At 55.2% G+C, this 15,545-nt stretch overlaps 1 protein-coding gene across 3 annotated transcripts; it reads left to right on the forward strand.

Annotated features, from left to right (window-relative positions):
* The first annotated feature begins 1,448 nt into the window (after positions 1-1,448).
* On the forward strand, positions 1,449-13,232 carry Bahd1 (bromo adjacent homology domain containing 1). 3 transcript variants are annotated; one of them, XM_005381237.2, is made up of 7 exons: positions 1,449-1,468; positions 4,635-6,065; positions 7,745-8,127; positions 9,012-9,171; positions 9,619-9,695; positions 10,424-10,524; positions 10,990-13,232. In XM_005381237.2, the coding sequence occupies exons 1-7, from the start codon at positions 1,462-1,464 to the stop codon at positions 11,177-11,179; spliced, it is 2,349 nt and encodes a 782-aa protein (XP_005381294.1). In that variant the 5' UTR covers positions 1,449-1,461; the 3' UTR covers positions 11,180-13,232. The 3 variants fall into 3 exon arrangements, with proteins under 3 accessions (XP_005381294.1, XP_013368081.1, XP_013368080.1); XM_013512627.1 differs by lacking the exon at positions 1,449-1,468 and having other exon boundaries at positions 10,433-10,524; XM_013512626.1 differs by lacking the exon at positions 1,449-1,468 and having other exon boundaries at positions 7,748-8,127.
* The last annotated feature ends 2,313 nt before the right edge of the window (positions 13,233-15,545 follow it).

Raw genomic sequence — 15,545 nt, forward strand, 5'->3', positions numbered from 1 at the left:
ACTCCACAGTGGCTTTGCAAGAGGAGCAGTGTGGTCACCCTTCCTTAGGGTGGACAGGTGGGTGTTTGGGGCACAGCAAGAGGGCAGAGTTCAAGTGCAGGGTTTTCAGGGTTCTCACAGCCGCAGGAGGAGGCTGGCATCCCAACCAAAGCTGTCCTGGGCTCCTCATTGTTAGGCACAATGACTTGATAACCGTACCACCATTTGGGGGTGTAGCTCGGGGGCAGAGCCTTTGACTTCATAGCACCACCCTAAGTGAGGTTTGTTTTGGTATGTCCGTTTTAGAGGAGGAAGCCAAAGTGCAGAGAAGTAAAGTAAGTTGCTCATAATGGGCAGAGCCAGCAGTTACTTTCATTTTTTTGCCATACTGGAGAGTGAATCCAGGATGTGACATATGACAGGCAAGCGCTTTATAACTCAGCTATCCCCCTAGCCCAGAGATAATATTTAAATCCAGGTCTGCCTGCCTCAGAGCTTTGGTTCTTTCTTTTTCTTACTTTCAAGAGATTCAATAGATGCCAGGGCCTTTACCTGGCTTTACCATAAGAATTACAGCAGCTTCCCGTGTTTTTCCATGCAGCAAGATCAAGTAAATCTAAAAGAAATAGCTTGCCTTTGTGCTCTTGGTGCTTTCCTTTGACAGAAGATTCAAGAAACTTAGTGCTTTTGACAAACATAACTTCTGGGGGAAAAGTTACCCAAGAGAAAATATGGCGTCAGGCATTGCTTACTTAGCTCAGCCCAGTCATGTGGCTTGAACTGTAATTGGAGGGAGGTGTCTGGGCCGTGCCCTTTCTGGCCCTCACTCGGGAGACATGGTCTGTCCTTATTCAAGACCCCCCAAACACTCCCCTCCCATTGAAAATAAAGCAGAATTCCAACTATAGTAGATAAGAGAGTTTGAGAAGAGAAGTAGACCAGAACCCGGGTCCTGAGACCCAGAAGGTGGGAGATTGGGTGCTGCCCAGAGCTGAGTGCATAAACGGGGAGAGCAGGGGCCAAGGCCAAAGGCCTCTCTGCCCTGAGGCAGCCTCTCTTGTGGGGGTGGGAGGTAGTTTGTGCTGTGCCCTGCCCTTCAGGCCCCACCCTGGTTTTCCCCTCAGCAGTGCCACCGCCTGCGTCCATGCTCTTGCCTTGGGCCCGGAAACTTCAGGGCAAGAGACAGGACAAGTATGGAGTTGCTTCTCTGGAGGTAACTTCTTCCAGCCCTGAGTAGGCTTAGGTGCCACTAAGGCCACCATACCACTATGACACTTGAACTGGGCCTGAGCCTTCTCTTGGTGTTGAAACCATGGTACCCCTAGGGTGGGGCTGGTCTGTTCGCTGACTTTGGTGTGTGCTGTGGGGACTTGGGGTTCAGCCTGAAGGCCCACTGGCCAGCCGCTGTGTTTCATGGCAGCTTTTCAGAGCTGGGGACACAGACTGGTTTTCTCCAGTGAGACCTTGCTCGACACCATCTAGATGAGAGGTAATGTACCCTGGGGGTGGGGGGAGTCCCTCTTGGGAGCCTTCTCTCAAAGCAGCCTGGGTTACTGGTGCCTGTGAGGATGGGGCCTCCTAGACAGGACAGTAGTTCAAAAAGACCCAGCCTGCCTTGTCCCTTGGCATTGGTAGAAAGTTTCTGGTTGAGTTGCCATGAGTGCAAAGGCCAGCAGGATTGGCCTGCTGCCTTCCTGGGATCATCTTCCCCCGGCCAATCCAGCTGGGCCCATCCCCTGTAGGTTGAAGGGGCCCTGGCAGGCCCAGAGCCCCTCCACCCACCCTAGGGAAAAGCTGAAGCCGAGGTTCTCACAGGCTTACAGGGACTTCAAAGCATGACTCACATGTGCTCTCTCCTCTTCTTGTCTGGGAGTGCGGCACAAGCAGGCTGCAGAGACCCCAGCCTCTACTTAGGACAGAATTTGCGAGTTGTTTTGCAGTATACTTTGATGGCCTTAGGTGGTTTTAGCAGGTGACAGGGCAGATTCGGGGGAGGCTAGAAGGAAGCTCCTGTGCTTGATTTGGAAATGAAACCTACACTGATTTGGAGGGTTCTCTCAGATGTCCGACCCCTGACCCTAGTGGGTGTCCCTAAGGGACCGGAGTGCTGAATGGGAGGTTAAAGAGCAGCGTTCTTCACAGGGAACACATTTTCAGCTTCCGGGCTCAGGCTCCTGAAAGTGAGCACTGCCCTCTCTTCCCATGTCTCCCTGCTTAGAGCATTTTGTGTGCTGAGAGAAAAGGACTGAGTGGGGCCAGATGTGCCAGGACCCCGGGACCTTCTACCTTTGCAGCCCACAAACAGGCCCGTCATGCCCACCCCTGCCGAGTCTTCTGAGGGCCTACCTAGCTTTTTCCTGTCCAGCCTCTCCTTGCTCTGTACTTGGTGTGTGTGTCCTCAGAGGCCACAGGCCCAGGTGACCTCAGCCTTGGTCCCCAGCCATTCACAGGCCCAGCCCTTCTGCTACCTTGAGGTCTGTTGAGGGGCTTCAGCCCATGCTCAGCGACATGATCTATTCACTCAGGCTGCATTTCCAGGTCCCTGGATTTTCCAGGAAATACGGATGTGTTTCACTGCTTGCTTGTTACGTGTTCTCTACCTCTGGCAAGGGGTGCCCTGGTTTGGAGACAAGGGCTTGTGGCTTGTAAGAGGCTGGGATGCTTTTAAGGGTGAAAAGAAGCATTGCTCTTAAGCATGCTGAACAGTCAGGGATAGTAGTCACCCTGTTTCAAAGGAGGAAAGAGTCTTATGGAGATTAGTAGATGCCTAGGATTTTTTGGAGTGCTCTGTCTGTGCTCCAGGAATGACTGCATTTGCCTCCTGGGACTGTCTTGCCTTTTTTTTTTTTTTTTTTTTTTTTGTACTGAGAATCTGTCTTGCCACTTGTCTGGTCTCTGGACAGTGGCAGGTCCCTGCATGTGGCCAGAGCAAAACCTGGCATGCTTTCTGCCCTTTTGTTTTCTGAGTCCTTTCTTGGGGTGCAAGTTGCCCACACTGCCCTTAGCCAGGTTTTCTGAGCATCATCTCTCTGCTAGTATTGCATATTTCTGGAGAGAGGGCACTCAGTGACCCCAGTCTTTGGTCCAAGACCGAAGCACTAGTTAGGAGGGACTCAGCAGTCTCTGGGGGTCCTCAGGCTTGGGACTTCCAGGGTTAATCTTTGCCCACCAGGAATTGCTCCCAGCTCTGAGCAGGGTGTGTGTGACTGTCAACAGCAGTGGAGAGGCTAAGCTGAAAAGCACGACCTGCTGGGTGGGAAGGATCACCTGGCCACTGTGAGGGGAGCACTGTCTGGCTCCCCACTTTGCAGTGCCTGTGCTCTGGGGTCAAGAGTAGGTAGGCAGTGAACAGGTCTGAAGTCTCTGACTACCAGCTCCCTTCCACCTCCTACGTGTAGTTCTGCATTTCCTTGGCCCCAGCCCCTTTCTTGGGCAAGGCACAGCTGGCTCTGGCCTTCCCCACCTCAGAACTGAGGCTTGGGCTGCCTCAAGTCTGTGTTTGGGTGTGTTTTGCCATCCTAAGCAAAGCTAGATCATGGCTGGTTGTATAGGGCATCGTCTCTTAGGAGCTGTGGGCATCCAGAGACTCCATCCTGCCTGCTGCCTGACATCTTAGCTACCAAGAAGGAGAACCAAGGGCCAGAGCTGGACTAACAGGACAGCCCCCTCTGTCTCCTGAGTTAGTCCTTCCCCTGGGAGTGTGCTGCTTTTAACTTTGCTGGCCCCTCTCCATAACACAGGAATTCTTGGGGAAGCGGGTGTTGAGACCAGGTCTCAATGTAGTGCAGGCTGGTCCTAAACTCATCATGTAGCCCACTCTGGCCTTAAACTGAAAGCATCCTCCTGCCTCAGTCTCCTGAGTGCTGTTGCCACACCTGCCTGCACAGGCATTCTTCGGGTTGTGCTTCCCTGAACAGAAGCAGAGTCAGGTCCTAGGGGTGGCCGAGACCTCCCTGACCAGGGACTCCTCACCCTTAGGGCTTTCCAGGCTTTTGTGCCAGGCAGAGTCCTCAGCAGCTAGAACTGGCCTCCTCTGTGGCCCAGCAGTCAGGTTCCCCATCTTGACCCCTTACTGTCTCTGTTCCTGTTCTCTGCTGGGCAGTCTGAGAAGCCTGAAGTTGCTAGAGGGGTTGGAAATGCTTTTTAAGGGAATAGATGGGCTTCTGATACCAAGTCCTCGTCCTGGTTCTGTGTCTTCAGAGCCTCCTCTCGCCCTGCAGTGAGTTTCTAGGGCAGTGATGGTGAACCTTTCAGAACTTTCAACTATACAAAGAGCCTGCTGTAGTATGCATGTCGTAGGTTCACCATCACTGTTCTAGTGGGGGAACAGACAGGGAGGTCAGAGCTTTGCCTTGAGCTTCTCCTGTCCCCTGGCTCTGGGGTCTGTACTGCTCTGTAGGGTCTCCAGGGCCATCGTTCAAAGGGACCCCAGGCTGAAAAGCTAATGAAGGAATCAGTACTACACAGCAGTTGATAGCCTGATTTCCTGGACCTTTGCACTCTGAAAGGGGGTCCTGGGAAAATCCAGACTGCAGACAGTAGGGAAGGCCAGACTTTCTGTAGGTGAGGCTGGGTGGGTTGCAGTGGGGAAGAAAACAGGTGGGGGCAGGCCAGAGCAGTCTCTTCTCACTGAATGCCTTGCTTGTGTCCTGCAGATTGGAAGGACTCCATGACACACACGCGAAGGAAGTCCCTTCCCATGCTGAGTTCTGGCCCCACTGGCCGCCAGGAGCCCCTGCAAATGGAAGACAGTAATATGGAGCAGGGGGCTGAGGGTGTGGAGCCAGGCGTGCCTGAGAGCCCTGAGCACCTCTCCGGGCGCCGCAAGAACTACCCACTGCGTAAGCGCCCATTGGTTCCCGAGAAACCCAAGGCCTGCAAAGTCCTGCTGACTCGCCTGGAAAATGTGTCTGGTCCACGGAGTGCAGATGAGGCTGACGAGCTGCCCCCTGACCTGCCCAAGCCCCCCAGCCCTGCCCCATCTAGTGAGGACAGTGGCCTTGCACAACCCCGCAAGCGGCGCCTGGCCTCCCTCAACGCGGAGGCCCTCAATAACCTGCTGCTGGAGCGGGAGGACACCAGTGTGGCAGGGACCCGCCGTAGTCGAGGGGGAGACCCACACCGCAGCCGGGACCGCGACCGGGCTACTGGAAGCTGGTCTTCCTCCAAGAAGCGGCCTCGACTGGGAGACCTTGGAGAAGGCAGCCGGGACCTATCCCCAGAGCCAGCACCCGATGAAAGTAGTCGCCGAGACGGAGACCCTGCTCCCAAGAGACTGGCTAGCCTGAATGCAGCTGCTTTCCTAAAGCTGAGCCAGGAGCGAGAGCTGCCCCTTCGGCCTCCTCGTGCCCATGCAGAAGCAGATGGGCGCTCTGCTGAGCCCCCAGCGCCCAAGGTCCTGCGGCCAAAGTGGGCCAAGGTCAATGGCAAGAACTATCCCAAAACCCGGCAGGGGGCTGGCTCTGGGGAGGCTTCAGGCTGGCAAGGGCACCCTAATGAGCCAAGGCCATCAGCCACTCCTCAAGGGCCGTCCGTCCAGCCATCTTACCAGCCCCTGAGCAAGGCTCTGGAGAGTCCCTTGGGGCTACGTCCCCACCTGCCTCTCTTGATGGGGGGGCAGGCAGCCCTCAAGCCAGAGCCTGGGCGCCCAGGCGAGGAGTCACCTGCCCCAAAGCAGGAACTACATCAGCCCTCTTTCCCTGCACCACAGCTGTCCCCGCTGCCAATGCCTGGCAACCCCGCCGACTACAGTGGTCTATGTGGAGGGCCTGAGCTCACTGCACTTGGCAGCTTCTACCTGTACTGTGGCCAGGACGGGCTACAGTGTGGGGGCTACTCCCCCTGTCCCATGCTCCCTGAGGGTAAGCTGTCTCCAGTGGCTGTCCCTAAAGAGGGGCTCCTCTTGGCCCAAAGCTCCGTGCCCTCGGGCAGCCCTTTCCAGCACCCTCCCTGGAGCTCCTCTCGCTACTGTTCCAGTGAGGACACTGGAGTGAACAGCTATAGCATCTGTGGAGTGTTGCCTCTGTCTCTCACCCACATTGGCACTACCTGTGGTGGCTGCTCCTACAAAATGCCTTTTGCAGCAGGTAAGCCCTCCAGGGTAGAATGTGCTGGGAAGTCTCTAGGACGTAGTATTCTGGAGGCTAAGCTGTGGTTGGCAGCAGGGGCTCCTTTAAATGTAGCTACTGCCCGGAAGGTAGGGGCTTTGTGAAGGAAGGACTCAGCCAGTCTGTGCCCCAAGCCTAGGAGCATCCCCAGGAAGGGACCCAGTGCTTAGCTCTTGTGGCTTGCTTTGCCCAGGCTGCTGGTAGAGATTGAAAGTCCTGGCAGCTAGGAGCATTGTGGTGGAGCGTACAGGAGGGCTGTCCTTCCATGCTTAAACTCTTAGATACAGAAATTAGGGCTTTTACTAGGTTGTTCTCATCTTCTGCCCCACCCCACAAGGAAAGGTAGAATTCCTTATTTTCCAGGAGCCCAGACCACCTGCATGCTGGCTGAGTTCAGCATACACACAGGTTGGTGCGTTTCACGCTCAGGCGGTCTTGCCAGCTGTGGTAGAGCAGCTTTGCCCTGGCCGTACAGGCCTTGAAAGAGAGGGGATACCCAGTCTTAGCATCACTGTGCTAGCTGTGGACAGGTGAGCATGTGCCAAGAACAGACAGGCAGCGCTCCCTGGCATGGCTGGTGTATTGTAGACACCACAGCTGTGGTGTCTGCATTCATAGCAAGACCCAGAGGCTGTAGAGGCTGTGGCCCAGCTGATGAAACACCCCTAAACTGGTAGGGGTCTCCTTACCTGCCTTTCTGGGTTGCCTCCCAGGTTGTGGGTGGATGTGAGGGGACTGGAGCCGTCCTGGCCAGCGAGTCTGCTGTGCTAGGAGGCAAGGAATGGGCCTTTCCCAGTTTTCCCCTCCCCCAGCCCTTTCTTGCAGGGGTCTATAAAACAACTTTATAGACCACTTGGCTCTGGCCAGACTGGTTGTGTCAGGTTTTGGCATGAATCGGAGCACTAGGACCTGAGAGCAGGCTGCTTCTCGGGCTTTTCCTTCTCTTCTGTGCCACTCCCCAAGTCTAGGCCCTTGTCGCTCACCCTTATAACAAGGCTACCAATAAACACCATGTGCCAGGTACCATTCTAAGTGCTTTATATGTGGGAGGGCTGCTGATACCTAATGAGGCTTCAGACTGCCTACAGTGAAATGTTCACCCCCACTTCCTTTCCATATGACCACAGATAGGACAAGATACTAACTGGTTAACTAGAAGGGGAAGGCAGTCAGACCTATTTCATGAGATTGTTTCAAGGGTGAAATGAGTTAATATGTTCAAAAGAAAAATAAGCAAGAAATTCTGTATGACACTTGTATTGGCTTTTCAGTGAGGGCAGACTGACCCACCTGAAGTCACATGACCTGTGAGATGCAGATGTGGAACTCATTCCCGACTCTGTCTGCAAGACCCTTGCCCCTCAGCACTGGGGAAACCCCAGGGTAGCTTACGTCGGAGTATTGAAGCTATTGCCACTACCTCTGCTTTCACAGGGGAGGCGGAAACGGCTCTTGGCCTGTCCCCACAGTCTAGAGCCACCTGCTTGCTGCCTGGGGTAGTCACTCTGACAGTCCCTGCAGAGGCCATTGTCATGCCTGCTACTTCAGGGCTTCTGTGTGCATACCTAGAGCTGAGAGAGGAGAGGCTCTGAGAGAAGATGGGCGAGGGGGGCTATAGCTTGTCTTTACCTGCCCTTACTCACTGTCCCCTCTTTTAGAAGGCTGCAGGTCCCTGGGACAGCTGGAATTTCCTCTCCCAGAAGCTGGCCACCCAGCTTCGCCTGCCCACCCCCTCCTGGGATGCCCTGTGCCCAGCGTGCCACCTGCGGCGGAGCCCGTCCCTCATCTTCAGACCCCCACTTCAGAGCCCCAGACGGTAGCCCGAGCATGCCCTCAGAGCGCCAAGCCTCCCAGCGGCTCCAAGTCAGGTCTGCGCACGGGCTCTGGCTGTAGGCACAACGCCAGGAGCAAGGCCGCCCGTAGGCCCAGCCACCCCAAGCAGCCGCGTGCCCAGCGTCCACGCCCTCGCCGCCGCCGCCGCCGCCGCACCAATGGCTGGGTGCCTGTTGGGGCTGCCTGTGAGAAAGCCGTCTATGTCTTGGTGAGCGCCAGCTTTTAGCTGATGGGGCGGGACGGGGATGTGGGACCTGTAGTGAGATGGCTCAGGCTATGCACAGGGGACACAGAGCATCAGTTCACTGACACCTCAGAAACCAGCCCTGCTGGTCAGCCCCCTGCCCTAGCCCTGGCACCACACACCCTGGGCAGGTTGGGGTCTCCGGCAGTGCCAGCTGATGGTTTCTGTCTGCCGCTGACTCTTGGTGTAGCCTTGGTGTTTCTTCACCTCTCATCTTTGCTCACTCTCTCCCTTCCATCCCAAGCCGTAGTTCAGTTTCAGTTTGTAAATTGGAAGTCTTTCTTGCAAGTATGTATAGGGGAAGCTGGGGATGGGCAGAGAAACTTAGTGGTATGAGAATATCTGGAGAATGAAGAGTATCAGCTAAAATGTATTGCATAATTGCCAAATCTGATGCCACTGCTGAGCTTGGCATGTGTTCCCCCTTAATCCTTACATGGTCCCGCAATCCTCCCCATTTTACAGGTGAAGAGCCTTAAGCTTAGCAGTAGATTCAAGAGTTTGCCCAAGGCTGTGTCATTTAAAATGGTAGCTTAGGGTTTAAACCCAGACATCACTCCTGTGAGGAGGGACTGAGAGCGTCTCTGCTGAAGTTTTATAGAGCCAGCTGTCAGGGCTGGGGGTAAGAGCAGCTCAGAAGCTTTGGTCTGCTCTCCCACCCTTGTCCACTTCCCACCCTACCCTGTCAGTGAAAACCAGTGTTGAAGAGAAAGGCCCAGTGTACCAGTGTGCCCAGTCCTTAGACCATCCTGAGGAAATTGTAGGGAGAATGCCATTCTCTCCCTCCGTCTGTCCTGCTTCTGTGTGGGGCTTCGGAAGCCTGTTGGTGTCACTGGTTTGTTGCCTAGGATGAGCCAGAACCAGCCATCCGAAAGAGCTACCAGGCAGTAGAGCGGCACGGAGAGACAATCCGAGTCCGGGACACTGTTCTTCTCAAGTCGGGCCCGAGAAAGACATCCACACCCTATGTGGCCAAGATTTCTGCCCTCTGGGAGAACCCCGAGTCAGGTATGCCTCCCTTGTACTGGGAACCCACGGGGCAGCTGCCTTCACTAGGACTGTAGGCCCCTGGTCAGCCCTGCCTGGACCTCAGCGTGGCACAGGTCTTCCCACTTCTGGCACAATCTGCCTTCCACTCGCCTGGGGTCTGCCTGCTGCCATGGCTGTGATGACCTGGGGGCTTGGGTTGGATCAGCACTTGAACAACTTTGTCAGTCACCAGAACACCTGTCCCCCATACCTCACCTGTCAGTGCCTCCTCCCTGGCTTCCTCCATGCCTAACAGCATTCCAGGCCACTGAGTGCTTCCCCTGGGGCAGGGGACATGGTACCTGAAGCCTGCAGGATAGGGCCAGGTATCGAGCTTGGACAGGCCTGTGGGGCAGGTGGCCAGCCTGTCTGCCTGAGTAACTGGGTTTGCCACCTCCAATGTGATCCCTTCTGTCCTGTCCTCAGGAGAGCTGATGATGAGCCTCCTGTGGTATTACAGACCTGAGCACTTACAGGGAGGCCGAAGCCCCAGCATGCATGAGGTGAGCTGCCTGGTAGTGGCAGGGAGGGTGGCATAGCAGAACACGAGGTCGTGGTGCTGAGACATGGCATAGGAAGGCAGCCCGCGTGTGGCCAAGTCCTTGGGCTTGCTACCTGGTAGTCCGGAGAGCCAGGGGAGCCCCTGGAGTTTAGCTTTTTTCCAGCAGTGCTCGGGTCATGTTCCAAAGGAAGTAGTAACTTTTGTCTTCTAAAGTGGGCAGAAAGGTACCCTTTAAGGCTAGGGCTTGCCAGATGTGAGCGAGGGATGTGTTGTAACAGGGCAGGCAAGGTGGGCTGCACACCTAGCCCTGGTATTCCCTGCTGCGTGGAAAGGCCAGGAGGTGAGACTCCTCCCACCACCTGCTGGGTTGCCCAGGCTTACATTTTACTTCCTTTCCCCTTGCAGGGGCTTCTATCTAACAGGGAAGATGGGGACCAGCTCTCCTTTCCTCCCATGGGCAGAGGGTGGGCAGGGGTGGGCAGTCAGGGATCTAGAAGTCTGGGAGCTAGAGCAGGTACCAGGCTATTTTTTGAGTAGGATGGGACCTGGGAGGAGCCCAGCTGGAGTGCCTGGAGGCAGTAAGTGAGGCACACCTATGGGCAGGTTGCCTTTCCAGAGAAGCTCCCTGGCTTGCTGGAGTCAGCCTAGCTCAGCAAGGTAATGCCTGCATCCCTTGGAGTTAGGTGCCTTTCAGTCCTGGTAACCAGCCTCTTCCTGTCTCACCTTGAGCCTTTGCAGAATGAAGTTTTTGCATCTCGACATCAGGACCAGAACAGTGTAGCCTGCATTGAGGAGAAATGCTACGTGCTGACCTTTGCCGAGTACTGCAGGTGGGTGGAGCCCTGCAGCCTCCAGCTGTCCTCTTGCCCTCAGGCTCCCTGAGGCTGTTGGGGGATAGGGTATGAGAGCCCCGAGAAGATGGCATTCTGCTGGGCCCAATCTCCTGAACTTCTTCCTTGCAACCTGTCTGCATCATCTGATTGATTCAGAGTGAAGAAGAAAAATTATTGCCCCACCAAGAGCCTGGTTGAGGCAGAGTTGGGGCTGACAGTACTATTCTTACAGAAAATCTAGGAGAACTGCGGGTAATTGGGAGGGAGGCCCTGGCAGGGTGGCTCCCCCAACATCAGAGAAGATGAACTGGTGGTGGGCAGAGCAGTCCCAGCCCCCAGGACAGGGGTGGGGTCCCCCTTGGGCAGGAAGGGCTATCCCAGCTCTTGGGGCAGGGTGGGGAGGGAATTGTTTTCCCCGCAGAAGCGGCTCTGGTGAAGACAGCAAACTGTCTGTTACTGCAGATTCTGTGCCATGGCCAAGCGCCGAGGGGAGGGCCTTCCCAGCCGAAAGACAGCACTGGTGCCCCCGTCTGCAGACTACTCCACCCCGCCACACCGCACAGTGCCCGAGGACACGGACCCTGAGCTGGTGTTCCTTTGCCGCCATGTCTATGACTTTCGCCATGGCCGCATCCTCAAGAACCCTCAGTAGCCTCCTTGTGCCCACACTGGGGCTGCCCATGAGCAAGTGGGGTTCTGGGCAGGGGGCACTGCTTGAAGCACAGCACTTGGTTAAGGGGCCACAGGGTCTAGGTTGCTGTCCTGTGGTTCTCTTGGGGGGTGAGGGCAAGGGCCCCTGTGGGTTTGGGGCCCTTGGGAGGGAAGGGGAGGTCAGGGTAGAAGAGAAGCATCAGGGCCCTCAGCTTGGCCCAGGCTGCCTATCTGTGGTTCCCTGGGTTGGAGACTCCTGAAGAAGCAGTCTTCCCTGAGGCTGGGTCATACCTGAGGGACACAGTCTAGGGAGGCGCCTGGGCAAGGAGGAGGAGTAAGGTCCTTCAGGAACCAGGGCCAACAGGCCCTTCCATAGTCTCCCCTGAGCCCCCCATGGGGGGCAGGAGCCAGCTTTACCTCACCCACTGTGACCCGCTGCTTCCCTGTCAGCCTGGGACCAGGCTTTCCCAGATTCTAGCACAGTTCTGAGCTTGTTCCTTTGAGGCATAGAGAGCCAGGGGCTGGCTTCCAGAGCATTCACTTCCTCTTCCTGGACTTGGGGGCCTTTCCCTGGCTTTCCTCCTTTGCCCCTGCAGTAGCCACTGGTGCTGGGACAAGCTGACCAGCCCTTGACAGTCATAGGTGGCCCACTTGTGGGCGTCAGCTTCCTGCCTGCCTCCTGTTGAGGGGCGCCTGGCAGGTCTGGCTCCCCAGAAAGTTAACTGATCATTGTGGAGTTTGTCATTTCTGGGAGGGCAGATGGGTGCTGGGAGAGGGTGGGGGGCAGGGGGCAAGGAAAATTGCTACCTGATTTGTTGAAGATTTTTCCTCTTGCCTTACACTTGGAGGTTCTGGGAAACCTCTTGCAGAACTTCACACATGACTCTTCAAGCCACACCCACCTGAAATCAAACCAAAGGAGTGTTGTGGCTCCCCTTGCCCTGCCACCCCTTCCCCTAGTCTTTTGTAGATTGCACTAATTTACATCCCAGCCAGAATCAACACTGTAGCAGTCCACAGACCTGCTGAGCTGCAGCCTCTCACTTGAGGAGCTGCAGACCTGCATTTTCAGTGTGTTCTACACCCAGCCGGAGGCCCTGCTCGCACCTCAAGCTGCTCCCCAGAGTAGACTGATGAGGCGGCTCAGCCCCCTACTGTCCTTTCCCAGACTAGACCAGCCCTGACCCTGGGCTCTCAGTGAGGGGCTGGAAGCCTGGTTATTTCCTATTTGTACCAAAGAGGAGCATGGTGGGGAGAGGGAGTGGGTGCATTGTGAAGTACGACTTGGACCTGGTGCTGAGAACCTGCTAGCTGAACGTTCCCACAGGGATGGGAGCCAAAGAGTGGCACTGGGTCTTCCCCCAGGAGGGGCAGACAGGCCCAGCAGGTTGCGGAGGTGGCACCGGGTGAGGACAGTCCACAGGGGCCACAGAGAGAGGTGGAAGTAAATCCTGAGTGCACCCCCGGATCCCGTCCTGATCTTAGAAGATGGCTTGCTCCTGATTGGTCATTGGGCTGGGCTGGTCCTGGAGGCCTCAGAGTTGCATTTCCCACATTTGAAGGGAAAGGACCTGGTCTCCCTGCATTAAATAAGCTGTTTGGAGGAAGGTGTGAGCCTGGGAGGGCAGGGCAGTAAGAGAGATTGGCCGACTTGCAGTGGGGACCCTGGAGAGCCAGCCTTGGAGCCCCCTCATTCCCAGGGTGCTGCCAAGTTCAGCCTCCCCTGCAGGAGAGATCAGGGCCCATCCTCCCAGAAGGCAGGGTCTGCTGCCCAGGACTTAAATGCTTTTGAAATCTCTTAGATGTGGAAATATTTTTTCGAACCTGAAAATGCAGCTGGTAGAATTTCAATGGAAGCATAATCCATGTAAAATATATTTTAGTTGATATTTTGTAAAATGCACTTTTTGTGTGTGTCGATCCTGGTTTCCCAGATCTGTATTTCAGTGTTTACAAGGGAGGGGGACCTTTCCTCACCTCCCTTTTGACAGAGATTAGAAGTACTTCTTTAAGAAAATAATAAATTTGAGAAATTGTATTGATTTAGAAAAGCATCGTTTCCTGTGTGTGCTGTCATTTTTGGTGTGTACATGTGGAGGGATTCACTGCCCTTGCTGATAAGTCCTTTATTGTGGCACAGGTGCTCATGGAGGCCACTAAACAAAGAGGGTCGGAAAGTTGGAGGAAAAGAGTGAGGAGAGAAGTTAAAGGGAATGGGAACTTGAGCTTGACCTCTTGACATCATGGTGGTTGCAGCCACCTCTGCCTGGCTCTGTCAAATCCTTGGGTTGCCAGCCCTCAGCTGGCCAGTGACTTGGTGGCTGGTGCCTAAGGTGCATGACGGAGCTAGATGGTTGTATTGTGGGACCAGCCAGCAAGCTGTCCCAGAGCCTTTATTTTGCAGCTGGTGCTGCTTAATTGCTGAGGGGCCAGAGGGCATATTCTAGGTTCAAGGTTAGTGACTGACAGTGCCTTGGTTCAGCCCAGCCCTGATGCATCAGTTTTGACCAGGGTCAAGGGAGGCAGATTCTAAGGAGGGGGGTGTGTGTATCCTGGGAGGCAAAGCATGGCTCCTCAGCCCTGCAGCTTGTAGACTTGATAGAGCGCTACCATCAGGTCCTGCGCACAAGAGTACCTTGAGCTGGATGGTAGCCTATCCTCCTTTTACAGGAAACTGACACATAGATAAGCACCTTGCCCAGGCTCCCTCAGAGTAAGACTGCCTCATTGACTGCTAGTGCATAAAACTGCCTTCCAACACAGAAGTGCACACATGTGGTCTTCATTGCCAAAACTTACTTAAAATACCTATTTTTCTTCTTCTAGTATAAAAGGTCTTTTTTCTTCTCCATATTGTTAGGAGCAAAACAATGATAGCAGTAGAAACTGGCCCTGCCACCAGAAATTGATCTCTATTGCTATTGGAAGCAGGCAGCAGTGCGGTGAAGGCTAAAGGTGGCCTGAGATGTGCCCCAGCTTGCAGACGGGGATGCAGGAAGCCTCTAGTGAGCTTGAAGATCCCCATTCTTTCCCCCCACTTAGCCTGTGTGCTCTCATGTTCCTGGGACTGGAAAGCTATCTGTGTCCCTCTAATTTCATCTCATCCTGAGAACTCCCTCATCTGATCAGTGGTTGCCCCATCCCTCCCTCCTGTCATGTCTTCTGTTCTTTTCCATCACCCTGTCCTGAGGTCAGCTGCTTCCTCCCATCCACTCCTCCTGCTCCATTAATCTCTGAAGGATCATAACTAGGAATTAAGGTTTTAGAATATGACCAACCCACACTTGAGTCTCAGCATCCCTGAGCCACTACGCTACTTGTGCTGTACAATGTTCACGGTACCTACCAGCCAGGGTGGCTGTAACAGCTGAGAAAGACAATAGGAAATACTTGTCAGGCACCTGCCTCAATCCTGTGGCTGCTTTGCTTCAGTGCCTTCCTGGTTGCCTATACACAGCATGGTCAGGTGTAGATAGTTAGGTTCCAAGTTCTGATAGGTCTTTTTTTGATACTGGGAATCGAACTCAGGACCTTGTGCTTGCTGGGCGGTTGCTTGTGCCACTGAGCTATATCCTCAGCCCCAGTTTCCAAGTTCTGATAGAGACAGCTGGCTCCTGACATCCAGAGCACCGTGAAGCACCCTGAATCCACTTCCAGCCACAGTCAGTCTAGTCCTTTTGAGTACACACTTGGCACCAGGCAAGGAGGCTCCTTGCTGCTCTGTGCCCCCGTCTTACTCCTAGAAGTGCCCTGGCCTGCCACACCAACGATCCGGAGGCACTAGGATCATTAGCCCTTGTCTGGAGTGTCCCAGTTACCCCACTGGTGTGGGCTTAGAGGTTCCATTTCCAGCACTACCCCGTGGATAAGCATCACAGTCCTCAGAGACTGCTAAGCCTCAGAGCCAGCATGGACATTGGCCAGTGCCTGGCTATCTCAAGTCTTTTCCTGCAGTGGTCAGGACCTGCTGGACTTCAGGGAGGTAATGGCAGCTAGGGGCAAACACACTGAGGAACTCTGCTTTCAGCCAGAAAGACAGGCCTCCTTCGTGTCAGCGTGCTTTTCCCTAACCCTGTGGCCTCCCTGCCTCCAGGCCCGCCGTGGGAAGAAGGGCTGGCTGGGCCAGGCAAGAGTTTGCGGCAGGATGGTGGGTACAAGGCCTAAACCAGCGCCTGAGGGGCACGCGCTGCGGGAGGGGACCAAGGCCTGGCTCTTCTCCGCCCTCAGAGTCTCAGCAAGCTCTTGTCCCCAAGCCCTGGGGCTGGGGCGGCCCCGGCTGCGGATCCCTCTCCCAGGTGGGGGTCCCATGTAGCGGACCCCCCATCCCCGCCCCTCGCTGCGACGCCCGCCTTCTCCCCGCCCCCGGC

This window comes from Chinchilla lanigera, unplaced genomic scaffold (genome assembly GCF_000276665.1).
Source record: "Chinchilla lanigera isolate Chin_1 unplaced genomic scaffold, ChiLan1.0 scaffold00015, whole genome shotgun sequence".
Taxonomy (NCBI): domain Eukaryota; kingdom Metazoa; phylum Chordata; class Mammalia; order Rodentia; family Chinchillidae; genus Chinchilla; species Chinchilla lanigera.

Coding starts and splice junctions, on each gene's coding strand:
- Bahd1 (XM_005381237.2), top strand. Junction 8,128..9,011: donor AGAAAGCCGTCTATGTCTTG/GTGAGCGCCAGC, acceptor TTTGTTGCCTAG/GATGAGCCAGAACCAGCCAT. Junction 9,696..10,423: donor GAAGCCCCAGCATGCATGAG/GTGAGCTGCCTG, acceptor TCTCACCTTGAG/CCTTTGCAGAATGAAGTTTT.